The 27,356-nt window shown below is 51.8% G+C and overlaps 1 protein-coding gene and 1 long non-coding RNA gene across 3 annotated transcripts; one reads left to right on the top strand and one right to left on the bottom strand.

Moving 5' to 3' along the window:
- Window positions 1-24,249, bottom strand: SLC13A2 (solute carrier family 13 member 2). 2 transcript variants are annotated; one of them, XM_019982599.2, is made up of 12 exons: window positions 24,001-24,244; window positions 9,246-9,374; window positions 8,378-8,514; window positions 8,065-8,270; window positions 7,190-7,370; window positions 6,965-7,087; window positions 4,219-4,437; window positions 3,985-4,073; window positions 3,570-3,691; window positions 1,949-2,110; window positions 1,182-1,319; window positions 1-713 (listed from the first exon to the last, which is right to left on the bottom strand). In XM_019982599.2, the coding sequence occupies exons 1-12, from the start codon at window positions 24,100-24,102 to the stop codon at window positions 543-545; spliced, it is 1,779 nt and encodes a 592-aa protein (XP_019838158.1). In that variant the 5' UTR covers window positions 24,103-24,244; the 3' UTR covers window positions 1-542. The 2 variants fall into 2 exon arrangements, with proteins under 2 accessions (XP_019838158.1, XP_070628838.1); XM_070772737.1 differs by lacking the exons at window positions 1-713; window positions 1,182-1,319; window positions 1,949-2,110; window positions 3,570-3,691 and adding an exon at window positions 2,117-3,544 and having other exon boundaries at window positions 24,001-24,249.
- Window positions 21,401-25,786, top strand: LOC139177514 (uncharacterized). The gene is made up of 3 exons (XR_011561940.1): window positions 21,401-21,956; window positions 24,659-24,771; window positions 25,342-25,786. It is a non-coding gene; the product is annotated as an uncharacterized lncRNA (long non-coding RNA).
- Window positions 25,787-27,356: the final 1,570 nt, after the last annotated feature.

The raw sequence follows: 27,356 nt of genomic DNA, 5'->3' as shown, positions 1-27,356 counted from the left end.
CACTCTACAGCAAAACTTTAATGGGGCAGATATTTGAACCCTCCCCCCAAACCTGAGAGGCTGGGGAGAACTCAGTATGTTAGGCCGGTCCCAGAGACTGTTGCCATGACAACTGCTGGTAGGCTTTGCTGCCCAGGCGGCTCTAAGCCTGAGTTTCAATAAATAGAGGACAAAGGGGTCTGGTCGCCCACCAAGCTGGGGAGGCAAAGACCTGGAGTGCCAGACAGAGCAAGCTGTCATGTCTGTGACCTCACACGGGTACACGGTCAAGTGTACACACCTTGGATCATGTGCACACACACAATCCCCCCTTGCCAAACATCCTCACATGACACACCATCTTTACACACACACGCGTGTACATACACACACTTTCCTCAGACACACAGGACTGAGCTCACATGCCTCTTCCTTGCAGACACACAGGAGGTTAGATATACATGTGCCTTTCAGAGTTTGGCTTGGAGCCTGGTGTCCCCTCCCAGCTCACAAGAGTAGGAACGAGGTGGGTCTTTCTGGCTTGGGCCAGATTATCCCTCAGACTAGGGGCTAGATGTTGTGACATTTGCCTGGCTGACCCCACAGAGGCCTGTGGTGTTGGACTGGGCCCAGGAGGGGAAGCTGTGCAGGTCAAACATGGGGATGCTCCAGCTGTTGATGGCCAGTGTGATGACCAGAACCCCGATGATGTTGAGCATGAATCCCGCTCGGGCCTGGGGTGAGGAGAGCCAGTCTGAATGTGTGGGCGCTGAGCTGGGCCAGCACCTATCCCTTAGGTATTCACGGGTGCTTGGAGCTCTCTCACTAGCAAAACTCTCCCTGGGAAGTCCTCTTTGGAGTCTAACCTGCGGCACAAGGCGACGTCCCCACCGCTGCCTCTACTCCAGTGCTGACGGGGAAGGGGCGCTCCCAGGGCCCTGAGTCCATCTCCCAGGTGTGGGTGCCTAGCCTCTCGGTGCCCCTACATTCCTCACTCCTTCTCTCCCTCTCAGTGGTCTAGGCCTGGCAGGGCCCGGAGACCCTCAAGTGGGGACCATGCCCTCCCCTCCCCCCCGTCACCCACCCCAGCGGGGTCCACTGTCAACTCCGAGGATCTCAGAGGCTTTAAGCTACTCGGTGGCCCATCAAGGTGGAAAGACAGGGCGGTGCATGCTGAGGCATTTGAGACCCCTGCCACTCACCATGTCTGTCACTCTGAGGCCTCCGAATGAGAAGGCGATGGCGTTGGGCGGGGTGGCCACAGGGAGCATGAAGGCCAGGGAACTGGCAAGGGTGCAGGGGAGCATGACGTAGAGAGGGTGGATGCAGATGGCCTGGGACTGGAGGGGGAGACCGTGGGGCAGAGCAGGTCTCAGCCCCCCTCCCAGAGGGGAAGGCCTGACCCCCAATTCTCCTTCCCTCTCTGAGGGCCAAGCCCCACCCCCACCCCAATACACACTCTGGCCATGAGCCCACCACTTCTGCCAGAGGGCACTGGGTGACCTGGGAAGGGCCCCTTGACCTCTCTGGAGGGGATAAGTGTGCGGCCCTGCCCAGTGGGGCGTGGGAAGGGGAGGGACTCATAAAACGGATCTCAAAGGGGCTCAGGGTGCTGTCATCAAAGGCTGCGGGAACGCTCCTGGGGAAGCAGGGGCCAGGGACGCTCCAGGAAGCAATTTCACGCCGTCACCTCAGGAACGACCAGAACCGGAACTGGGCCAGGGATGTGGGGTGGGGCCACCAGTGAGCCCCGGCAGGATACTCCAGAGGTGACGTCACCAGGGATGGAGTGAGTCAGGGGCCAGAAGGCCTTGGGGCCCAAGGTTACTGAAGAGCCTGGGGAAGGGTGGAGGCTCGGGGGTCCTTTCTCAGAAGTGAGAGGAGGGAGGGGGCAGACGGTTGCTCTGACCCTGGCTGGGATGGGCAACAGGGCTCCCTGGAGGAGGTGTGTCTCCCGGTCCAAGCTCACCATGGAGGCCAGGATGGGCAGGAAGAGTGTGGTGGTGGCCACATTGCTGGTGCACTCTGTGAAGACGGCAATCAGGAGGCAGATGATAAAGGCGATGGCAGCAGGCGGCACACTCTCCAGTGGGGTCAGCTTATCCCCCAGCCACTTCGACAGGCCCGATTCCTGCAGGCAGAGGAGGGTGGTGGGTGAGAGGCTGGGCTGCCTGGGGCTCCAGAGTCCCCGGCTGAGGCTCTGGGGAGGGTCCTGCTCTTGCCCACACCTCTCTAGAGTCTTCAGGGTCAAGGGCAGCTTGGGAGGGAATGAAGAGACCCAGCTGAAACCAAAGTCTCCCTCTCCTGCTTTTTTTTAAAATCAATTAATTAATTTTGGGTTGTGCTGGGTCTTTGTTGCTGCACGGACTTTTCTCTAGTCACGGCAAGGGGTGGTACTCTCTACTTGAGGTGCGCGGGCTTCTCATTGCTGGTAGCTTCTCTTGTTGCGGAGCGCGGGCTCTGGGGCGCGTGGGCTTCAGTAGCACAGACTCAGCAGTTGTGGCACATGGGCTTAGTTGCTCCATGGCATTTGGGAGCTTCCCGGAGCAGGGATCGAACCCGTGTCTCCTGCATTGGCAGGTGGATTTTTTACCACTCAGCCACCAGAGAAGCCCCCTTTCTTCCTCTTGAAGGACAGTTGGATGTGGGAAGAAAGAGATGGGTAGCAAAGAGAAGGGGTCAAAGGGCTTTCTTGGGAAACGTGGGGCTTGGTGGGAGAAAAGACCTTTGGCCCCACTGACTCCTGTTCTCCCGACCTCTCTTCTGGGGGTCCCTGGCCAACTTTAGCCCTCTCCCAGCCCCCACCAGCCCAGCAGGTTGGGAAAGAAGGGACCTTGCTCCTGGCAAGGAGGGAGAGGGGGAAGGGCCCTGGTAGAAACTGGGAACAGGCTGGCAGGGGGACAGGGACAGTCACAGGGTCAGAAGAGCTCCTGTAATGCCAGACTGTAAATCCCAGGGAGCTGGGACTTTATTTTATACATCATCACCCACTTAGCACTCAACACCCATTACAGAGCTTGGCACAGTTACTGAGTGCTTGATGGTTGAACTAACCAATCCTTGACCCAGGAAAGCTCCTGTCTATGCAGTGAACGAGCTTAGCCAGAATCCCAAGGCCTAGGGGTGCAGGTTCATGATTCCCCTCTTGGATGGAGGCTCTGCAGAATGATGACCCGGTCCCCAGAGCCTGGCTGGGTATGATCGTGGCACCCCCTGGTGGCTTCAGCCAACAAACTGCATCAACCCAGTGCCTTCCGTCCACTCCCTGGTGTTAAAGCTGAGGTGTTCTCTGTCCAGCAGGGGGTGAGGGAAGGGCCTGGGTGGTCCTGAGTACAGTCCCTGCTCACCAGAAAATCCTGCCTTCTCTTTGGCTTTGAGAACCCGACTGGGCAGAGCTCCCTGTGGCCCATGTTTTCTCTCCCTCCCTTAGGGCTCTTACCTGTCTCTCCAGCTGCTGCAAAGGCTCTGTCCACCAGGGGGCTCCCATGTGGGGGGTCAGGGCTGCCCGGGATGGGAGAGAAGCAGGGCCCCTCTTTCCCTGTCACAGGGTCTCCCACCAACGAGGCTGCGGAGGGGATGGGGTCTCTCACCTCACTGCCCTTGGCCAGGGCAAAGCCACCACCCAGAAGGATCACGATATTCCAAGGCATTTTCTTTTTTACTATATCCCAGGTGAGGAGGGCAGGAGGGGCCTTCAGCTTCCCTGGGTTTCCTACTCCCCAAGCAGAAGAAGTTGGGTCACCAGGAGCCAACAGGCTTTCCCTCCCCTCCCCACCCCCCCCCGGGGGCTGTCCAAGCGGTCTTGATCAGAGCTTAATGCATGGAAGAGAGGGACCCTCAGTTCTGCCACATCTTGGCTTTGTCCCTGAGTCCCTGTGCCCTTGGCAAGTCAGCCCAGCTTCTCTGGGCTTTGTCTACTCCTGCTGAGTATGGTGGGAGTGGGGCTGAGTGCCAGAAGGCAGGGTCTGCCCAGAGGCCCTTCCCTGCCCCAGGCCAGGTGCTTACCTGGTTTCTGAGTCAGCCCTGGGATCTTGGAGGGCACGATGAACATAATTACAGCAATTAAGATGGCTACTGTTCCATCGGATGTCATGCTGTGGGTGGGGCAGGGAGGGCAGGTTTAGAGGCTCAAGGCTACTCAGGGTCATGAGGGGGAGGGGGGCCTCCCTCCTGTTCTGAGTTGGGGGCCCTGTTTCCTTCCCTCCTCCCAGAAGTATTCCTCCTCCCCACAATCCTCACCTCTTCCCATTCTCATCGGAAAAAGCCAGGTTACCCCAGCCTGTGAAAAAGCCTGGTTCCCGAGTGAACCAGAGCACCACCAACAAGACAAAGAGGAAGGTGACAGCCTTTTCCGCGAAGTTTATGGGGCCCAGCAGCTTGTGCTCTCTCCGGATGACTTCGAAAGCTGCTCGCTCCTGATTCTTGCTCTGTTCCCCCAAGCCAAAGTTCTTCCGGAAGCTGCAGGTGGGGGTGGGGACAGCTTGTGAGGGCCCCCACACCAGGCAGGGGAGCAAGGGGCTCTGAGTGCCTGAGGTTTTGTTTCTTTTTGATTGTTGTTGTTTAGGCCTCGACAAGCTGCTTGTGGGATCTTAGTTCCCTGACCAGGGATTGACCTGGGCCACAGCAGTGAAAGCTCAAGTGTCAACCACTGGACCACCAGGTAACTCCCAGGAGTGCCTGTGTCTTAAAGGCTGAGACATGCAGAGGCCTCCTTAGGGTTACTACACTAAGACTTTGATGCCCCCAACATTCTGGAAGAAAAGCAGAAGACTCTGGTTTATAAACTCTATTCATAAAGAAGGCTGAGCACCGAAGAATTGATGCTTTCTAATTGTGGTGTTGAAGAAAACTCTTGAGAGTCTCTTGGCCTGCAAGATCAAACCAGTCAATCCTAAAGGAAATCAGCCCTAAGTATTCATTGTGAGGACTGATGCTGAAGCTGAAGCTCCAATACTTTGGCTACCTGATGCCAAGAGCTGACTCATTGGAAAAGACCCTGATGCTGAGAAAGACTAAAGGCAGGAGGAGAAGGGGACAACAGAGGATGCGAAGGTTGAATGGCATCACCGACTCAATGGACATGAATGCAAGCTCTGGGAGATGGTGACAGACAGCTAAGCCCGGTGTGCTGCAGTCTGTGGGGTTGCAAAGAGTTGGACGTGACTGAGTGACTGACAACTGGTTTGTCAGGGCTCTTATTTAGCAGAGGGGCTGGTAGGGGGTGGGGCTTCCCTGTACTTGGCCCTGCACCATCTGTCTCACTGACCCCTCCATGCTTCCAGGAGTTTTCTTGTGCTGAGCTTTCCCTTGCTCAGAGTGAGAAGGCCCCAGAAGCCTGGACCCTGTGCTTCCTTCTGGCCCTGACTCATCACTCCTCTCCTCCAATAACTTTTCAAGAAATCCTCCCCTCCCTCTCCTACTGCTTCTGGGCACCCTCTGCCAGCCTGAGCCCCACCCACACTGTCCAAAGAAGCACAGGGGTCTGCAGCCTGTTCCACATGCACTGGTTTAACTCACGTTGATGTTTAACTCTTTGCTTGGGCAAATCTCAACTCCCCTGCTGGACTGTGAGTTCCTTGGGGGCAAAAATCATGTTTCACACATGTTTAAATCCTTTATGGTGCTTGGCACTGTGTTGGTCTCTTTGACTAACACTTTGCTTTGTATCAGCCCCAACCCCAACCCAATTTCCCTGCACCTGCCCAAGCAATGTTATAGCAACGATGCTTTAAAACTTTCAGTGACCACCCCCTGCCTGGGTAGGAAGGACAAATAACAACTTATATCACAGTAACACTCATACCACCACTCCTAGGTTGGACTCATAGCAGACATCATTAATCAATCCCAGACTCGATTCCTACTGAGCCCCAGCAAGGTCTCACGTGATTTTCAACTTGGAGCTCTAGTGACAAGGGCTGGAAGTCAGAATAAAACCTCCTTACTACTCTTGGCCTCAAGAACAAGGTGGCACATAAGATTCCCCCATAATCTCTCCCTGCCTTCTTCTCCAGATGTGTATCCTGATACTCCTTTTTTAAAAACAATTACATTTTTTCTTTTGCAATTAATGTTTTTTCTTTTGTGGTTAAAAAAGTATTTTTTGGCTGCATCCGGTCTTAGTTGCAGCATGTGGGCTTCCTTCTGGTTGTGGTGGCTAGGCTGCCCAGCAGCATGTGGGACCTCAGTTCCCTGACCAGGGACAGAACCTGTGTCCCCTACATTGGAAGGCAGATTCTTAACTACTGGACCACCAGGGAAGCCCCCTGATTCTCCTTTTTTTGCTCTTTATGTTTCAACCACACAGAACTGGAGTTTCCCCAAACCCGGCATGTTCTTTCTTGCCTCTTTGTACAAGCTATTCCTGCTGCTGAATGTCTTTACTTCATCTTCTACCTGGCTGACTTCTAACTCAGCAAGATTCAGTTCAGGTGTCACCTCTGCCAGGGGCCTTCTGGAGTCTCTGCTCTCCTGGGCTGTATTCCCACAGCACCTAGGCTTCTGTCTGTCACTGCCCCCACCTTGTCATCACCCCTTAGATGGTGAGCTCCAAGGACAAGGCCTGTGCCTAGCGCTTGCAGTGTTTTCAGGACCAGGCACACAGTAGGAGCACAAGCGTCAGCACTTCTATAACTGACAAGCTCGTAGCGTGCACTCCTTCAGCACCTGCGAGAGGGCTGTGGGTCATTATGGAGTGGGACCTGGCCTGGGCACCAGAAGATCTGGTTTTCAGTCCCAGCACTGACATGTCTAGCTACGGACCATGCCCCGAACCTCAGTTTGCTTATCTAATAAATGGGATAATACTTTCCAATCGTTCCCCCCACTGGGGGACCAAGGGCATAGACGGGCCTCGGGAGGGAGAGGTTTGCTCACTGAGATGGTGATTATGTCCTTTCCCAAAAGGCTACCTGGGTACCCAGCTGGGCGCTCCCAACGGGTAAGGGCTGGCACCTGGGCATCTCTTCCCCTTTCTGCCACTTACTCGAATCCTAAGAAGAGGATCTGTAGCCACACCCAGGAAAGCAGCAGTAAGATGATCATGGCAGGGAAGGCAAAGCCGAACCAGGAGGCGAAGTTCACCACGTTGCCATTTCGGGGGAAGATCCTGAAGGGGAATAAGGGCTGCTGTGTGGCATTGCCTGGTGACAAGCCAGCTCCCTTTGTCCCCCAGTCAGAATGCAGACCCTCTCCCCCCTCAATCACTCACGAGTTGACCTGGCCTTGCAGCACCAGGTTTGGGGTGGTGCCGGTCAGGGTGGCGATGCCCCCGATGCTGGCCGAGTAGCACACACACAGGCTCAGTCCCTGGCTGAAGCGGAGCTGCTCCTTGTTCTGCTGTGTCTTGGACTCCGAAGGAGTCGGTAGAGCAGGGCAATCCTGCTTGTTGTCTGGGAACAAGGGAGAGCTGGGGTCGGGAGTGGGTGCAGGGCCAGATTCGGGGAGCATGGCAGGGGCTCCATGGCCTCTGAGGTGCCTTGTCACTTAGCAGCCTAGACCCAGGCTGGGGGGAGGGCCGAGGCTGCCCCCAGGTCTGGAAGGACAGGCACTCCCTGGGGTCTCAGGATGGAGTGACCCTCGGATACCACCTGGCCCAACCCCTCTCAGGAGAGGGAAACTGAGACACAGAGAAGGGAAGAAGATTATCCAAGCTGCACAGGAAGAGTGGAGCCCGGACCCCTGACAGCCCACCCAGGCTCCTGCTCTCGGCCTGCCAGGGTCACCTAGCATCTCGGTTTGCCCAGGACTGAGGGAATTCCCAGCCTGTGGGACTTTTCATTTCAAAACCAGGAAAAATCTCAGCCCACCAGGACAAGCTGGTCACTGAACTTCTTGCTTCCCTCTTCTGTCCCAAAAGTTGCCAAGATATGGATTTCCCTGATGGTCCAGTGGTTAAGACTCTGTCCTCCAAAGCAGGGGGGGGGGTGGTGTAGGATCGATCCCCAGTCAGAGAACTAAGGTCCCACATGCCGTGGGGGTGTGGCCAAAAATTAAAAAAAAAATCGGTGCTCAGATGACTCCTCCTATCATGAACATCATCTCAGACCCTCCCCAAGAGGGGTTTGGGACAGGGCCTGGCCTCACCTTTCTCATCAAGCTTGGTCTCTTCCTTCTGTTCCTGGAGTTCAAAGGCAGGGTTGTGCCTGCCCTCCTCAACATCCCTGTCTGTGGGCATCTTGTGCAGCTGCTCCAGAACGGCGTGGGCTATGGGCAGCATCATGGCGGTGGTGGCCGTGTTGCTGATCCACATGGACAAGAAGGCCGTAACCAACATGAAGCCCAGAATCAGCCTGGCGATGGACAGACCCACACACTGGTGTTCCAGCATTCCTGCAGGGGCTGGCGGCCCAGAATGCCCACACCCCAGGCCCTCCCGTCTTGGTCTGTGGGGACTCACAGGGCGGGCCGCACCCCGATGATGAGGAGCACGCGGAGGGCAATGCGTTTGTGCAGATTCCAGGTCTCCACGGCAAGGGCCACCATCATCCCCCCAATGAATAGGATGTTGGTGTCTTTCAGGTACTCAAGGCTGACCTGCGTGGGGACAGGGCTTACAGGGTGCTGATGCTGCTATTTCTGCCAACAGAAAGAGGTTGGTTCCCTGGGCTCTTGGACCCAAATGGAAATGGTCTTTGGATCCCCCACTGTTGCATATTAAGCAGTTTCCTCTCTTTCTGATTAACCCGTTCTCCCGTCAGCAATGACTGAGAGATCATACAACCTGAATCCTTCCATGCTTAAAACCACTGACTGGGAGAATTTAATGCTGTTTCAGAATCTAAAGTTGTGGTTCTCTGTGGTCCCTGGGTCAGCATCATCACTGGCCTGGAACGTGCTAGAAATGAAATGCTTAGACCCTGCCCCAGATCTATGAAATCAGAAACTCTCGGGTGGTGCCCAGCAAAATCTTTGTTTAACTGGCCCTGCAGGTGATCATGGTGCGTGCTCAAGTTTCAGAACCACCGAATTAGAAGGAGACAGACTCTTTGGCTGGCTATCAAGCCCCCTTTCCCTCCCTAGCCTAGGCCTAATTGCTTCCACTTTGAATTAACTCTTGACACCAACTGTGCCCCTGGCATTTCTAGAATGCCTTCTTCCTGGTCTTCCAGCTGACTCCTCCCTCTGTGCTCCCCGACCTGCCAGGCAGAGGCAGGGACCCATCTTCCATGCGCTCTGCCTCTGATGAGGTTTCTTCCATCATCACCATCCTAGGGAAGACCCCTCCATCCTTGGGAGCATGTCCTCCTGTGAATGGGGAGGCTTACCGTGGAAGCAGTCATTATGCCCATCATGGGGAACATGATGACGGGGAGGAAGGCAGTGACGGCCAGCGGTAGCGCCTCAGTGCACCAGAGCAGCGCCATGAGGATGATGGTGTAGGCACAACAGGCTTCCTGCAGGCAGGAGGGGAATAGCAAGCTATTGGAGGGGGCAGGTCTGTATCTCAAAATCACATCACTTCCTGTCCCCAGAGGAAACAGACCATTTGCAACAGTGCAGGGAGACCCTGTAAAACTCACAGCCCTTGATTCCCAAACCCAAGTTCTCATTTAAAAATGGGGATAGGGACCTCCTTGGCAGTCCAGTGGTTAAGAATCTGTGCTTCCCCTGCAGGGGGTACAGATTCAATCCCTGGTTAGGGAACTAAGATCCTTTGTGCCATGCAGTGTGCCCCCCCAAAAAAAACTAAAAATGGAAATAGAAAGCAAAGCACTGACCACCTTGTATTTAGCCCTGGGGAGTCTAGACATTATAATCCATCTGTTGAATATAATCCTATCCCCTTGGGGATTGCAGGGGGCTTGGATGAGGAGTCTTAAATGAGATGGGGGGCTCATCTCAATGAAACCGGGGCCTGGGAATTGTGGAGCACCGCCTGGAGCTCTGACCTCCCCTCCTTTATCAAGAGTCTATAAGAATACATCTATTTGTATGACGCTTAAATAGTAATTGTTCCTTCTGCTAGCAGGTGAGTTCCATGAGAACAGAGTCAGTTTTGCAGCATCTGGATCCTCGGAGTTCAGAACCCAGGAGGCTTCAGAGCAAATCTTTTCTGAATGATTCACTAATCATTGAAAAGTTTTGGGAAAGCCAGGAGTCTCCTTCCAAGTGATCCTGGCATGACCACTGCATTGCACAACTCCAGGAGGTGTCATTCACATTTCTAGCATATGTGAGGGGCTTCCCTCATGGTCCAGTAGCTAAGACTCCAAGTTCCCAATGCAGGGGGCCCAGGTGCTATCCCTGATCGAGGAACTAGATTCCACATGCCAGAACCCAGAGTTCACATACTGCAACTTAGAGATCACAGGCCACAACTGAAAGATCGGGACATGACAATAAAGACCCCGAACACGAAAAATGAAGTTCCGGTGGGCTGCAACTAAGACCCAGAGCAGCCAAATGAGTAAATAAACATTAAAAAAAAAAAAAAAATAGAATATCTGAAAAGTTCCACCATCCCTGTGTTGTACAGAGAATTGTGGAGTAAACCCTGAGTCATAGCTTTGTGAGTCTTGGGGTACCAGAGGCCCCCCCCTTTCCCTCAGGAAGCTCCCAAAGCTAGGAAGGCCTGACTTCAGGCCTGGTAGGGGACCTAGAGCAGGAAGTCGGCCAACCAAGACATCAGGGGCCCACCCACCTTTACGGGGCCTCTCTGCAGGCCAGGGGAGGGAGAGCAGGCAGGGGAATCATTAGCCAGAAGGAAGCCTCCAGGAGGGGTACTTGGATCCAAGCCTTCTCAGGGGCACCTGCTCACTCTTTGTTTGCCAAAGGAAGGGGCTGCCTGCTCGGACAAAGCGGCTGGGGGGCCCCTCCTCTCTTACCTGTCTCAGCTGCCCTGCCCCTCTTGCCCTCTCCACCTGGTATGGGCTGGGCTCCCCCCTTATACCTCAGGCCCTTAGTACCCTGAGGTTGGAAGGAAGGTCTCAGGGAGAGGAAGCTGCTGTTTACTGAGTAACTTCTAGGAGATGGGTGTTTTCAAGTTTGTAGTTAGAGCCACTTTTGAACTGTGATGTTGGAAAAGACTCTTGAGAGCCCCTTGGACTGCAAGCAGATCAAACCAGTCCATCCTTAAAGAAATCAGTCCTCAATATTCATTGGAGGGACTGATGCTGAGGCTGAAGCTCCAATATTTTGGGCACCTGATGGGAAGAGCCGACTCACTGGAAAAGACCCTGATGCTGGAAAAGATAGAAGGCAGGAGGAGAAGGGGGTGACTGAGGATGAGATGGTTGGATTGCATCACTGACTCAAGGGACATGAGTCTGAGCAAGCTCCAGGAGATAGTGAAGGACAGGGAAGCCTGGCATGCTGCAGTCCATGGGGTCGCAGAGTCAGACACGACTGAGCGAATGAACAACAACAAGTTATAGCCACGGGTGGGTGTGGTGGTCTCATGTTATAGAGGACCTCCAGGGGGTATGTGGCTTGCTCATGGTCACAGAACCAGGGAGGGGCAGAGCCGGGTGGGAACCTAGGCAAGGTATCCAGGATTGCACAATTCCCAGAGCACTCCCCGTGGAGTCATATCAGTGGCAGGCCAGGGGGTGGTGTGACATATAGCCTGCACACTAAGTATCTCTGATGCCAGGCTCACTTTTTTGTCCATGAAACGTCCACCACCTTTCTCCCCCGGACATAAACTCATTGGCACAGTGGGTGGGGAATGCCTTGATCCTTGAGCAGAGACTTACACCTCTTCCTCCCCTAGCTGGAGGTAGATTCTGCTGAAATCGCTGTTTCTTCAACCATTTTCTCAGTTACACTGATGTCATGGCCTGTTACCCATCCTCCCCCGCAGACTACGGGCAGGCCAGCTCCTCTGGACCCTAGTGTGGCCCCCACCCCCTAGAATTCTTTGGCCAGAGACGAGGAGGGGAGCTGGGGTGGATGATTCCGCTGATTCAAGAAGATAGCTTTGTAAAAAACAACAGCATAGCTATCGTTGAGGTCTCCTCCATGGACATCGTGCTCTCCACGCTTCAGGTTGTTCCAATTTCACATTTAGTTGCTCTGTGATTTAGAAATGACTATTGTTCTCCTTCAGAGAAGGCAATGGCACCCCACTCCAGTACTCTTGCCTGGAAAATCCCTTGGACAGAGGAGCCTGGTGGGCTGCAGTCCATGGGGTCGCTAAGAGTCGGACACGACTGAGCGACTTCCCTTTCACGTTTCACTTTCATGCATTGGAGAAGGAAATGGCAACCCACTCCAGTGTTCTTGCCTGGAGAATCCCAGGGACGGGGGAGCCTGGTGGCTGCCGTCTATGGGGTCACACAGAGTTGGACATGACTGAAGTGACTTAGCATAGCATAGCATAGCATTGTTCTCCTTTCACAGATGAAGAAATAAAGGTGCCAGTAAATTAAATATTTCAAAGTCACACAAATCAGTGAAGAATCCAGACTGTCTGGTTCTTGAGCCCCAGGGTTTTGCCTTCTGCCTTGAGCTTGACGCCTTGCAGGTAGGGGGTGTCCTTCAGTCTTGAGCTTGCTGTGGCTAGCAGGGTGAATGGGCGTGAGTTAGAGCCCAGGATCGAAACAGAACCATTTTCACTGGGGCCTGCCACTTCCCCTTGCCTGGCTCTGGGCAAATTGCTTCAATTCCAGGTCTCCATTTGCACCCTCCAAAGGGAGCTGTGAGTACCAGTGTGTCGAATCTATGGCTTCTGTACTTTACAACTTTCCTGCATCCCTCTCCGTATCTGTGTGTCTCTGGGTCAAAACCGGGTTCAGAGTTCCATTTGGCAGTCTTCCCTGGCCCTGGTGGCTCTGGGCCTGTGTTCCCATCCCGCCCTCCCAGGCAGTCAGTCCAGCTGTAGCATAACTCACTGACCTGCTCTTCCTGGATCATGGGGCTCTTAACTTGGGCGTGGAATGCCAAGGGTCCATGAAGCTGGGTGGGAAAACTATTTCATCTTTTAGCTAACATCTAACTAAGGTTATGAACACAGGCAACACAACTGTAGAGCTGGGTTTTTTTAATGGCCGTGCCTCTAGGCTTGAAGGATCTTAGCTCCCCAACCAGGGACTGACCCGGGGCCCGTAGTGGTGAAAGCGCACTGAGTCCTAACCACTGGACAGCCGGGGAATTCCCCAAACCAGACAACTGTTGATGGTACTAATGACCATTTAGTCAACGATATTTGATTGTGATTGTCAGTTGTTAGGGACCTGTAGAGATCAGTGGCTACAATGATCTCAAAAATGCATCTCAAAATATTGTTTACATCCATCTCTATCTTGAAATTGTGGTAGTAATTATATCAACACCGGATCTTATTTAATGCTTTAATAAGGAAACACTTATATTTCTGAACTGCAATTAATTTTTTTATACTTTTATAACCGTGTTCCAAAATGATTGGTTTCCTTCTCCATCCCATACATTTTATTTTGTGCATTTCAAAGCAATATTCTGAGAAGGGCCCAGAGTCTTCACCAGGCAGTCAGTGACATTCCTGGCTCAGAAATGAGAACAGAACCCAGGGGATCCTTTCTCTTTGGTCCCTCAATGTGTCTGATTCCAAGGTCTGCATTCCCCTGCTTTAGAAGTGAGAAGTCGGGGGACTTCCCTGATGGTCCAATGGTTGAGAATTCACCTCCCAAAGCAGGGGACGTGGGTTCCATCCCTCGTTGGGGAGCTAAGATCTCACATGCTGTGGGGCAACCCAGCCTGCGCACCGCAACTACGGAGCCCATGAGCTCTAGAGCCTGTGCTCCCAAACTAGAGAAAGCCTGTGTGCCACAACAAAGACCCAGTGCAGTAAGAAGAAAGCAAAAGTGGGCAATTGGGAGTCAGACTTGGCCTCCCAGGCCACCGTATACCCTCTGCCTTGCTGCCATCTCTATACACCGTGGGCTGGCCAAGCTCAGATGGTGGCCTATGGCATGGGACCCAACTGTCTTACTCCTCAACCTGCTGCACTGCTCAGCTCCACACGTTTCAGGTATATATTCTCTCTCTTTTTTTTTTTACACCCTTAGTCCCCCTACCTCTTCTGCATAGCACTCATTACAATCTGTACTTAAACATTTGCTCTCACAAATTTCTTATGATGAATATCCATCTTTGCCATCAGACCGTACTCTCTAGGGAGCAGGGTCTGGATCTGTTTGTGCTCACACCAGCAGGGTGTCTAGCACCTCTATGGAGTTGCCACTGGATGAATGAGTGGATGAATATCAGGCACTGGGGCACAGACATAATTCAGGCCTGGCTCCAGCGCTCAGGGAGTCTGAGTGCCCTACGTGGGCTGGTTCATAGTCATGGCGGATTGCCTGCCTGGCAAAACCAACAGCGAGCAGATGAGATAAATGCTCAGATGGCTTCCAAACCCCAAGGCTGGCAGCTTGCTTCTTTTGTGATAGGAAACAAAAGTCAGAGGTCAGAAAACCTGAGTGCCCAGGCCCAGCTTTACGGCTGCATGTCCTTGGGCAAGCTATTTAACATCTCTCAGCTTTGGGTTTTTTTTTTTAAATAAGAAATATTGAACATTTCCAACTGTATACACATTGCTCTCTTTTATGAAGTGTCCTTGTCTACCAATAGAGATAAGAGAAACACCCACTTTGCTGGGTTATTATGAGGATGTAGGATTTGACCATGTAGGTTTCAGCTGTAAAGAACTGCGGATGACAGTGAGCAGGTGGCCTGGGTTAAACTTGGCAGAGAAACGTGCTCCTGGGCTGCTGGGGAACCAGGGTGGATGCATGAGGTATAAATAAAGATGCTGGTGCCAGGGAATCTAGGGCAGACTCTGGACCCTGGGTGTGGACAGGGTGGGGACCTGAGGGCATCATGGCCTTTACCCTTTACTGGCACAGAGAAGCCTAGGGCAAAAATGTCCACAATCTCAAAGATGTTACATCTTATTCCTCCTGGGGATTGAAGGTTAACCCAAGGGCAGGCTACTCCCACTGCTCCTCTGCCCTGGCAAGTAGGGATGCTGCGGGCAGGGAGCACTACTGGGTCTAGGGAGAGAGGCGAGGTCCTGGGTGGCAGCCAGCACCACTGCAAAGGGGAGACCAAAGAGTGGGGTCCCAGAGAAGGGGCCCCTTCTCTGAGCCTCCTTCCATCTGGGCTGAGGAAGGCTTCCAGAGAGAGCAAACTGAGTGGGTGCTGAGGGATAAATAGGAGTTTGGTGGGTGGGGGAAAAGTGTCAGCATGAGGGAGTGGGCACAGAGGGACAGAACGAGGCACAAACGATCACATACATTCTTGTGGGGGAAGGGATCAAATGCTCAGGAAGAGTCTCATTTGCCCTGAGAGGAATATAGGACTTTATCTGGAAGACAAAGGTAAGAGGGGGAGATCCTTGGAGGACTGTAAACAGAGAGAGTGACATGGTCAGGTCGGTGTGTCTATTAAAAGATCACATGGAGGCTGCATATGTGATTTTTTTTAAATGTCTGTAAGTATTTGTATACACATAGGAAAATCTCTAATTCAAGAATTCTTACCCTGTTTTTGTACCAGGATCCCCTTGGCAGCCTGATGAAGCCTTCCAGCTCCTTCTTAGAATAATGTTTTTAAATACATTTAATAAAATGCACAGGATCACAAAAGAAACCACTTATATTGAAATAGTTATTAAAATATGAAAAATGGGCAAGATAGTAACATAATGTGATGCTTAACTAGTAAGCTCTTCACTGGCTAGTGGCTACTGTAATTTCAAAGTCATGATGAACGTCAACAGTATGTCAAGGTCCTGGCAATAGCTCTCATACGATTTGAAAATATCTGTGATTCCTATGGGTGGCAAACTCAAAAATATTGTTCATCCTATGGTGGCTTGATGTCTACATTCATCACAGAAGAAAATGCTTCATTCTTTCACGCTGTTGGACTTTGTACAATGTGCATGTATCACCTAATTAAATAAATCAATCTCCTCAAGATAAAAATAGGGGGCTTACACCTGCAACAGTGTGGCAGATGGATGGGCAGCCATGGAAGCTGGGAGTTGACAGGTGGCCAGGCTGGGCTGTCCAGTGGGGAGATGACAGGGGTGCAGAGAAGGTCATGGCAGCGTAGATGGACAGGGAGGACAGACTTCAGAGATAGCAGGAGGTGGAAGGCAGAGGGTCTGGGTGATGGCTGCTGGGCTAGGTGGGAGGGGAAAACTCTAGGTGCCTTTCCTGGGTGTCTAGAGACACAATGACCCTGAGGAGAGGAGCCATGTGGCAGGACTTGGGGAAGGAGGATCAGAGTGGTGTGTGTGTGTGTGTGTGTGTGTGTGTGATATTCCAGGAATATTAGGCCCATCCAAATGCCTAAAACTTTTGAGAGACTAAACATAAGAGGCAACCATGGACAGTCCTTAGGCAAACATAAGTCCTTCAGTCTCTGTAGCGACAGTCCTGTAGCCAAACCACAATCTCCATAGCAACTGGCCCCCACAAGGCAGGATTTGCTCAATGACTTGCCAGTCTCTTTAATTTTGCAGGCTGCCCCTACGCCCGCCACTTGCTACCACCACTTCCAACTCAGGACCAACCAGTGAAAGCCATATTTGATTTCCAAACAATCAGAGAGGACGCCCTGCTTCCAGTTAGCCTTCCTGCAATGTCCCCCTAACAGCACCCTCCAGTCAGGGCACACCTGAAGCCTTACCTCTCTCCACTCTAAAGCATCCCTGCCCCTTGCCTTTGAGGCTCTGCCAAAAGCAGGCAATGGAGGCTGACTACCTTCTCTCCTCTGCCTGATCTCATTTGGCTGATCTTTGTTTATTTCTGTGCCTTCATGTGAATGCATTTGTTGCATCATCTTCTGCTTTAAGAGGCCAAAGGGAAGAACAATGGGTCTGGGTGTCAGAGACAACAAAAGTGGGGGGAAGAGTTCTGACATCAGAGTTTGGGCCAGGGCCAGATCCGCTTGTGTCCACTCAAGAGCAAACCAGCAGGTAAGAGATGAAGAGAAGCGAAGCGTTCCCACACTCCTCCGTGCATCTGATCCCCACAACAGCCCTGGGCAGCGCTGTTGGATTCTGTTCAGGAAACTGTTCTGCTAAAGTCTCTCTGGTTTTCCCATGCCTGACCTTCATTTAGCAGGTGCTGGAAGTGAGGACACGATTTGGTAATCTGGGGGCAAATTTCGAATTGGGGAACCTTCTATCTCTTCCCTAGGAATCGCCCTGGCTTTGGAGGCTGGCTCCTACTCTCATGACCTTCAGAGGTCACAAACCTGACTCCGCATAGTCCAGTGCTGATCAGGGACCACACTTCACTGCCCTAGGGGACACGCCTTGCCTTCCTGTTTCACTGGTGGGAACACCAAGGTCTTCATGAATAGAAGAAGTAAGTACATCTTCATGAATAGAAGAAGAAGTACATCTATCGGTGTAAGTCAGGTATCCACACAGTGCCCGAAACGCTGTGTTGTGTTTTCTTGTTGCTTAGTCACTAAGTTGTACTCTTTGCAACACCATGGACTGTAAACTCACCAGGCTCCTCCGTCTATAGGATTCTCCAGGCAAGAATACTGGAGTGGGTTGTCATTTCCTTCTCCAGGGGATCTTCCTGACCCAGGGATCAAACCCACATTTCCTGCTTGGCAGGTGGATTCTTTATCTCTGAGCCACCTAGGGGGCCCCTTTTGTGTTTCCTAGGGGCGTGGAATTCAGCCAAGGAGCAGAAGGGACAGGATGTTTACCGAGCCCTGGGTGCCAGGCAGTCTACCCACACAGGTCATCTCGTTTAGTTGGGACAGCGGCCTCTTAGAGGTGAGAGGCTTGGTAAAGTTACATGGCTGCTCATGCTACCAAGTGGATTTGGACCCACATCTATCTGGCTCCAAAAACCCCTGGTTTGTTCCTGGGCTCTGCCATCTCAACCAAGTCCAGGAAGTCTCAAAAGATAGAGGCAGGTCCCAGAACCGAGGTCCAAATGCTTTGCAGTTTTCAGGCCCACCATACTGGCCCATCTTTGGGGTTCAGGAATAGCTGGCAGTGAGGGTATTTTGGGCTTCCTCAGTGGCTCAGTGGTAAAGAATCCACCTTGCAATGCAGGAGCCTCAGGAAATGTGGATCCCTTGGAGGAGGGCATGGCAACCCACTCCAGTATTCTAGCCTGGAGAATCCCATAGACAGAGGAGCCTGGCGGGCAAAAGTTCATAGGGTCACAAAGAGTTGGATATGACTGAAGTGACTTAGCACCCGTGCAAGGGTATTTTAGTCACACAGCACTTAAAGTGCACATGCTTACACATACCTACTACTCTTGTATCCTAAGAGTAAGAGATCCTAAAAACGAAAAAACCAAAAAGACTTCCCTGTTGGTCCAGGGGTTAAGACTCCATGCTTTCACTGCAGAGGGTGCAGGTTCCATCCCTGGTTCTGGAAGTTCCACATGCCGAGCAGTGTGGCCCAAAACAACAACAACAACAAAAATAAGCAAACGAAACTGCAAAGCAAGAAATCCTGCCCTCTATTCTTGCTGTAAATACAGTCTGGATTTCAGCTAAGCTCTGTCCTGGCAAACACGGTACCACAGGGAGACGGTTTTCACGAGTGCTTCTGTTGGATCCTGGGAGATATTTGCATTTTCAGCTCTAATTTGGTTGGATGGCATCATTGACTCAATGGACATGAGTCTGAGCAAACTCTAGGAGATAGTAAAGGACAGGGAAGCCTGGCATGCTGCAGTCCATGGGGCTGCAGAGTTTAACACAACTGAGGGACTGAAAAACAGCCACTCTTACTTACTGCCTTTTTGACCTCTAAGCAAGTATTTATCCCTCCTGACCCTCAGCATAAAATCCTCACTCCTGCCCTGGACCTTGCAGGGCTGAGCTTGGCTGACCTCTCCCCAGTTCTCTAAGGTCATCTGCTCACTCAGTTCTCCCTGCTGTGCTGGCCTTATTTCCTTGCCAGGCTCACCCCTGGCCTTGGGCCTTTGCACTGTGGGTTCTGCCTAGACAGCTCTTGGCCCAGAGCTGGGCTTGGCTGGCTCGTACTCGCCAGTCAGGTCCTAAGGTAAATGTCAGCACCCCAGTAGGCCTTCTCTGGTCACCCTGTCTAGAGCAGCTCCTCCCCAAGCCATAGTCACAGCCTGCTGCATGCCTTGCATTGTGTGGCCAGTATGTGTTTTCTGTGTGTCTTCCTACCCCACCCCTACCCCCAGGATCGCAAGTTCCCTGAATCTTACTTTCCATCCCACTGCCCCTAAACAGTAACTGTCATGTGATACTTTTCCTGATGAATGAATGAATAGATGTAAGGTTTCCAGCACATCATTCTTAGGCATCTGGTTGCGGGGTTGGGGGAGCACTGAGATCTCAGACCCCACTGTCCCCCAACCACTAGGAACCCTCCAGCCAGTGGGTGATGGGAATTTCTAGGATTCTGTTACCAATTCTTCAAACACACTATTTCCAGCCTTTGCTCCTAGCATTCTCGTCACCTGGCCTGCCCTCCACTAATGCTTCTCACTGTTGAAATCTCACTCCGCCTTCAAGGCCCAACTCAGATCCTCCCTTTCCTCAGTTGGAAGGATTTTCTCCCTCCTCTGAGCTCCTGCAGGCTTCTGGCTATCGTCTGGGTGGCAGGAACACATGGTCCTCTAGACTGAAAGCGACTTGAAGACAGAACATCTGTGTTCCTTTTCAGCAACCCCTAGCACAGAGCAAGGACTCCACAGACATTCTAGACTGAATGACAGTGGAAGGAAGGATTGATGGCTGGGTAAACACGAGGCAGACAGCTCAAGAGGTGACACGACAGGGGATCACCCTGCATCCCTAGATAGCCTCGGCCAAGGCCAGATTCCAGTCCAGACTTTGCCTTTTTCTAGCTGGGACTTGCAGAAAATTCCTTTACCACTCAGGATTTACATGTCTGTAAAATGGAGATGGAAGTAGTAACCTCATAGTAACTCAGAGATGATTGTGAGAAATAAGTGGGTTAGTGCTTTGAAGTGCTTGGCATAATGACCAGCACATAAAAAATACTCAAGAAATGTCAGCGAGTATTATATGGACACAGGTGTGAGCTGAGTTTTTTCTGGGCCTCCTCCTACCCACTTCAGGGGCCAGGGGTGTGGAGGTAAGCTTGGAATTCACTGCAGAGAGCAGGGACTCAACAGGAATTGAGGACAGGGCCGTCTCTACCCACATTCACTTGTTCACTCAGTCATTTGACAAGTATTTGTTGAGCACCTACTATGTGCCAGGTGCTGAGGATTCTGCATGGAAAAAGGCAAAGTCCCTGCCTTCATGGAGGTTACATTCTAAAGTAGGGGGATCAGAGAATAAATGGGAACACATCATTTCAGAGACTGAAAGCCCTTTAAATAACAGGTTTTTTATAAAAATGAATGATTGGGACTGCTCAGAGAAGTTTTTTCCGGGTGGATTTCAATGGACACCTAAAGAAGGAAGCCTCTGGGAGAAGAATATTCCAGGCAGGAAGATGAGCAATTTGAGGAGCAGAGAGAAAGCTAGGGAGGCTGCAGTGCTAAGTCGCTTTAGTCGCTCCTGACTCTTTGTGATCCCGCCAGGCTCCCCTGTACATGGGATTCGCCAGGCAAGAATATTGGCATGGGTTGCCATTTCCTACTCCTGGGGATCTTCCCCGTCCAGGGATCAAACCTGTGTATTTTATGTCTCCTGCGTTGGCAGGCAGGTTCTCTACCACTAGCGCCACCTGGGAAGCCAGGCTGGAGAAGGGCAAATAAGAACAAGGATACAGGGAAGGAGAGGAAGCGTCTGCAGGAGTGGAGCCCTGGGGACTTGTGGCCTCCCTGACAGCTTGGATTTTAGGTTTGACAGGAAACCTATATGGGGTTTTAAGCAGGGTAGTGACATGAGCTTATGTTTGGAAAAGACCATCCTGGCATTTGGGTGAAGAACGATCTGGGGACATAGAAAACAGACTTGTGGTTGCCAAGTGGGGGTGGAGGTGGGGGAGAAGTGGATTGAGAGTTTGGGATTAGCAGATGCAAAAAGTATTATATAGAGAATGGATAAACAATAATGTCCCACTGTATAGCACCTGCAGCTATATTCAATATCCTGTGATAAATAATAATGGAAAAGAATATGAAAAAAATATATATGTACAATTGAATCACTTTGCTGTACAGCAGAAATTAACACAGTATTGTAAATCAACTATTGTTGCTGCTTAGTTGCTAAGTCCTGTCCAACTCTTTTGTGACCCCCTGAGCTTTAGCCCGCCTGGCTCCTCTGTGCAGGGGATTTCCCAGGCAAGAATACTGGCGTGGGCTGACATTTCCTTCTCCAGGGGATCTTCCCAACCCAGGGTTGAACCTGTGTTTCCTGCTTGGCAGGCAGATTCTTTACCACAGAGCCACCTGAGAAGCCCCAAATCAAATATGCTTCAACTAGAAAAAAAGAGAGAGAGAGAGAATGGTCTGGGGACGGGTAGGGATGGGAGAGAAACTCTGGTGGCCTGGACCAGAGAGGAGGCAGTGGAAAGTGACTCCATTCAGTATATTTTGGGGAAATTTAGTCAACAGGACCTGCTGGTGCTTGCGGAAGTGAAGGAAAGACAGGCACCAGGAATGGCTCTGAGGCAGACGTTGAGCCTTCTCTTGATACGTAAGATCAAAAAGAGAATCAGCGGAGAGAGATGAGGGATCAGGATTGTGTTTTGAGTAGGCCAAAGGCATTTTGCGTAAAAAGGAAGGGTTCGGCGGGGGGAGGTATCCTGTGTTAGTTGGGTAATTCAAGTTTGGAATTTAGAGCTGGAGTTACCAACTGGGGAATCATCAGTCTAGAGGTGCTTTTAAAGGCAGGAGAAAACAGGTCACTAGGGCAGGAGTGACGATAGAGAGAAGGAGCAGGAAAAGTAGTCAAGGGAAGAGGCAACCCAGGAGAAGCCAAAAGAAGACAGCGCAGCAAAGAGGAGGGGACTGGCTGTGACACATGCTGCTGAGTGGTTGAGGAAGGTGAGCGGGGACCAAGGGTTCCGTGACATGGATGCTGATGGGCACGCGACGAGAGCCCTCTAGGTAGGTAGAGCCTTCGGGAGCGGAGCTGTCTGAGGAGAGAGGGGCAATGTAGACAGTCTCAGAGACTTTCTGTTGTGAGGAAGAACAGAGAAAGTGGGCATGCGTGCGGGGACTGTAGGATTAAAGGAGACTTTGTTTTTTAATGAGATTCGTATTAAGGCTTGGAGAAGGCAATGGCACCCCACTCCAGTCCTCTTGCCTGGAAAACCCCATGGACGGAGGAGCCTGGTAGGCTGCAGTCCATGGGGTCGCTGAGAGTCGGACACGACTGAGCGACTTCACTTTCACTTTTCACTTTCATGCATTGGAGGAGGAAATGGCAACCCACTCCAGTGTTCTTGCCTGGAGAATCCCAGGGACGGCGGGGCCTAGTGGGCTGCCATCTATGGGGTCGCACAGAGTCGGACACGACTGAAGTGACTTAGCAGCAGTATTAAGGCTTGTTTGTATGCTGATGGGAGAGATCAGGCAAAGACGGAAAAGTTGATGATGCAGGAGAGGAGAGGATAATTACAGGAGCAAAGTCCTTGAGAGGGACTGGTAGCCAGGGCCCCAGTGGAGGGGCTGGCCTCGCAGTTAGGACACAGGGCAGTTCATCTGAGTCAGGATAGGGGAGGCAATGTCTGTAGGCAGGAAGCAGGCGGTAGGTGGGGTGCAGGCGACAGGTGGGGTACAGCCCAGGGAAGACAGGGCCTCCTGACACATCCCACCCTCACCAGGAAGCCTGGCTTCTTGTACTGACTCGGGCTTTCCTGAGTGACGGTGGGCAGGTTACCAAATCTTTCTGGGCTGTACTTTCCTGGGGAGTAACATGGGAATCACGGTTCCTGTCCAGCCTTCCTTCTGGGGTTAACACACTTGGTTAACTCAGCCTGTTTGGAAGCCAATCTAATGGGTCCTTATCATAGAGATGCCACTGGCTTTGGCCTGAGATGAGGGTCATCTCAAAGGTCAGCGGGGCCTTGTCACTGACCAGGAGCTGTGCCACTACCTCCCTGTTCCTTATCCTTTTGGAACACGTTGAATAAAAAGCCTGCCTCAGTTTCCCTCTCTGAGCAATTGGCTCGTTGAGCAGCTGGCGGGTGGCGGGGGAGTGGGTGTGGGCTGGGGCCAAGTTCAGAGCCAGGATCGGTCTCAGCCTTCCGGAGGCAGACAGCACAGGCTTTGTAGCCAGCCCACACCACCAGCTCTGCCACTGTCTATGTGACTTGCCAGAGACAGATTTCCTGTGAAACTTGTACTTCAAGGCCACCTCCACCTCTAAGTATCCTTCCCAAAGTCCTGTATTAGTTTTAGATTCATAATTTTGTCTTCTTTTACTTACTAGATGATCCCCAGGATCTGCCCTGGGATTTTGGGTGACCACTTTCCAAAATGGGAGTCAGAACCTGCTTCCTAAGATTGGGGAGAGGGTTACTGGATGTGTGGTACAGGGCGTGCAGCGGGGGCCTCTAATAAATGAAAGCCCAAGTTATGAGTCCTGCTGTTTGCGTGGGGTGGGCAGGAAGCGGTAACATTTCCCCCGCCATCCGAGGTGTGCATCTGTAGCGCCCACTGGCAGGATCCGCATGTACGATTAATTCTTTCCACCCCTCCTCCGCGGGCGACTTAGCTCTTGGGATCACAGGTGAGCACCTTCACTCTCTGTTTGTACTCTTAAAATTTCACAAACTGCCCAAGGCTGGTTTTCTTCTAATCCCCTTCTTTCACTCTCCAGCTGCTAGACCAGCTCATACTCTCCTGATCAACCCCATTGGCTTCTACCTGCACCTCCTTTATGGAGCTGGTTTTCTGCCTCCTAAGGCAGTAGATGTCAAGTGGACCTAAGCAATTCACATTGAGCTCCCACTACTGGATACCCTGCAAAAGCCGCTTTTGACCTCTTAACCCCTAAGACTCAGCAGGACCAGGAGGAGATAGCCTCAACTCCACGCTAACAGGGATGAGTGGGCTTTGCTGGTCCTAAAAATGCCCCACCCTGGGACAGATGGTCCCTCCCCTGCTCCTCTGGAGCTTCCCTGTGCCCAGAATCCCAAGTCCTTACCTTGGTCGGGACGAGGATGGGCAGAGGCAGCAGGAAAATGGGTAGGAAGAATACGATCAGGTAGAAGCGATAGGCCCACAGGCCCTGCCAGCAGGTGGCCATGGTGTGGGCCCACGAGGGCTGCCTGGTCACCCTCTGGATCCAGGGAACTGCAGGACGGATGGTGTAAGCAGGCAGGCGGCTGGGCAGGCTTATATAAAGCCGCTGGAGTGTTAACCATTGACCCACCCTGGCAATCAGAGTGTTTTTGGAGTCCGGGAGGTGAGAGTAAGGAGGAGAGACCTGCAGGAAGTATAAAGATCAGAAAGACTTTACAAAGAAAGGGAGGAGGGCAAGACCAGGGAATAAAAGGCTTCAGGTTCTTTCGAGAGGTTAAGCCCAGAGTTAACTCTTTCTGTGCGTGGAGGCTGTGAAGGGCTGCAGCCAGAGGAGCTGGAGAGGGGAGGGTGTCTGGGAAGCCCCACAGCCGGCATCCCCATGTCAAGACCCAGAGCGCCCTACCTAGCTCCTCTCTCCACCTACTCATGCAAAACTGAGTTGTCTGAGCTGTTTATATGGGGCCTGTGGTGGGGTGGCCCTTCCTGCAGAAACACCCTGCCCTCTGGGGGTTTCCAGTCTAGGACTGAGGAAGGGCTGAAGTAAGCCCTTCTCCTTCCAGGTATCCAGGAGACTGTCAGAGCCACTGGACTACCATCTCGTATTCACTGTGTGCTTTTGACGCAATGACTGAATTTTGAAGCAGCTGCTGGCTTGTTAACGTATTGCTGTATGGTAGGTATACAGCGCAGGCTTCCTAGGTGGTGCTAGTGGTAAACAAGTCGCTTGTCAAGGCAGAAGATGCGAGAGACTCAGTTTGATTCCTGGGTTGGGAAGATCCCCTGGAGGAGGATCCCACTCCAGTATTCTTGCCTGGAGAATCCCAAGGACAGAGGAGCCTGGTGGGCTACAGTCCATAGGGTTGCAAAGAGTTGGACACGTCTGAAGTGACTCAGGCACTCACGCACGCACAGGTATACAGCAAAGGTTCACTCTTGTAGATTCTTCCTGGCCCCTCATCCCCACCCCAAACTCCCATGGAACACCCTCAAAAATATTTTCATGTTTTGGAAACACATTTAATCTCTCCATTTATCCATCCATCCACCAAACACATATTTGGCCCTGATTATATCTTCAGCCTTGTACTAAGTGTTAAGGATGCAGAGAGATTAAAATGCTGCTGGTAGGGACCTTCCTGATGGTCCAGCGGCTAAGACTCTGTGCTCTGCAGGGGGCTCTGGTTCAATCCCTGGTCAGGGAACTAGATCCCACATGCTGCAACTAAGAGTTTGTGTGCCACAGGTAAAGATCTGAGTGCGGCTTCCCTGGTGGTCCAGTGGTTAAGAATCCGCCTTGCAGTGCAGGCGATCCCTGGTCCTGGAAGATCTTACATGCTTTGGAGAAACAGCCCAGGTGCCACAACTATGGAGCCAGCATTCTAGAACCTGCAAGCCACAACTACTGAGGCCGCATGCCTAGAACCCACGCTCTGCAACAAGAGAAGCCACCGCAATGAGAAGCCCGTGCACCTCAATGAAGACTAACCCCTGCTCTCCACAACTAGAGAAAGCCCAAGTGCAGCAATGAAGACCCACCACAGTCCAAAAAATTAAATAAATAAATAAAATCTTAAAAAAAAATTCTTACAAACAAAACAGAAGATCCCGAGTGCCACAGTAAAGATTAAAAATCCCCCATGCCACAACTAAGATCTCTGGCACAGTCAAATAAATATTTTTTAAATGTTTCTGGTAATAGTAATATTAAATATTTAAATATTAAATTAAATATTAAATAGTAATTTAAAATTTTTAAAATGCTTCTGGTAATAGTAATAGTTTCCTTTTGTAAATAGTATTTACATTTCTTCAGCATTTAGTACAAGCTGTTAGTTTCCTGTTTCATTTCCTCTGTACAACCTCACCATAAATTCCATTTTACAGGTGGGGCAACTGAGGCCCCAGGACACAGAGCCAGGCAGAATTCAGACATGCTTTTGGAGTGCCCTGGGGAGATCCAAACCAGTAAGGCAGTTCCAGGTAAAAGCAAATAGTAGGAGTACTGAGCCAAGGCTCTGGAGAAGGTGATGCCTCAGTGACAGACTTGAAGGTGGAGTCTCCAAGGTGACAGAGGAATAACCCTACTCAGCGTCAAGAGTGAGCCCAGGCCTGGAGAACAGAGTGTGGATACATCTACCCAGAGCCTCCGTCTCTGGCTACCCTCCCACCTCTCCACACCAAACAGCTCAGAGTAGAAGCTCAATCCATGTTCCTGCTGATTTTGATTATTCCAGGGTGATGATTTGTGTGCCAGGACAAGAAGGCAGGGTGTCTCAGGGAGATGGTTTCAGGAAGCAAACAGCCTGGGCAGAGCAGTGAAAGAAAGCAGGTTCTGTCTGCGGGAGAATGGATACATGTGTATGCATGGCTGAGTCCCTTTGTCGTGCACCCAAAACTATCACATTGGTAAACAGGTATACTCCAATACAAAATAAAAAGGTTTTTAAAAAAAGAAGTAGAAAAAGAAAGGAAGGTTCTGAGTGGTCAGAAGGTGGGTGTGTGGGGGAAGGACTGAGAGCTGGTGACCCCGTTTCCAGGGTGCATGCTGAGAACTGGTGACCCCATTTCTGGGGTGCACGGCAGCATGGCCTGGGCAGCGATGCCAATGAGATACTCCTAGAGCCACTGAGGTCCATGTGAGAGACACCCTGCTCCCCCACCCTGCCCCTAGTGCCCTCTGCAAGGTGGGCAGAAAGTTGTGTGTGGGTCCGGGTCAAAGAACTCCAGGGCCAGGCTGGGTGGTAAGCTGCAGTGAGACAAAACAGGCGGCCCGTCCCCACCCCCAGCCCCTATTCAGGCTATTTATGGCCTCTCCACTCCCATTGGATTCTTGGGTCTGGAAGATCCCCTAGAGGAAGGCATGGCAACCCACTCCAGTATTCTTACCTGCAGAATCCCATGGACAGAGGAGCCTGGTGGGCTACAGTCCACGGGATCGCAAAGAATTGGACAGGACTGAAGCAACTTAGCACACACACGCCACTCCCACTGGCCAACCTTGCCACCTGCTCGGGGCAAGATGAGGAAAAGTCAGGAAGCACAGGGATAAACAAAGGGTTTCAGAGACTCAGGACAATCCCTGGTTTTGTCTCGCCCTTGGAGGAGGCCTCTTCTCTGGCCTGCGGCTCTGGAGGAGCCACAAGGGGAGCTGGGCAGAGCCTCCTGAAGGGGAACAGCGTCCACTGTGTGTGTAATCTGAGCCCGGTGTGCCCAACTCTCCACACCAAGCCTGTGATACAGGTTCAGAGCAGTGAAGGC

Source organism: Bos indicus, chromosome 19 (genome assembly GCF_029378745.1).
Source record: "Bos indicus isolate NIAB-ARS_2022 breed Sahiwal x Tharparkar chromosome 19, NIAB-ARS_B.indTharparkar_mat_pri_1.0, whole genome shotgun sequence".
NCBI lineage: Eukaryota > Metazoa > Chordata > Mammalia > Artiodactyla > Bovidae > Bos > Bos indicus.
The sequence above is the reverse complement of the archived record's forward strand: the minus strand, read 5'-3'. Positions and strand labels throughout refer to the sequence as shown.

What these genes read in the sequence shown, in the direction of transcription:
- SLC13A2 (XM_019982599.2), bottom strand. Translation starts at nt 24,102, where the DNA reads ATGGCCACCTGCTGGCAGGGCCTGTGGGCCTATCGCTTCTACCTGATC. An exon ending in ATCGGGGTGCGGCCCGCCCT is followed by an intron (nt 8,271 to 8,377) that starts GTGAGTCCCCAC and finishes GTCCATCGCCAG; the next exon opens with GCTGATTCTGGGCTTCATGT. An exon ending in ATCCTCTTCTTAGGATTCGA is followed by an intron (nt 4,438 to 6,964) that starts GTAAGTGGCAGA and finishes CCCCACCTGCAG; the next exon opens with CTTCCGGAAGAACTTTGGCT.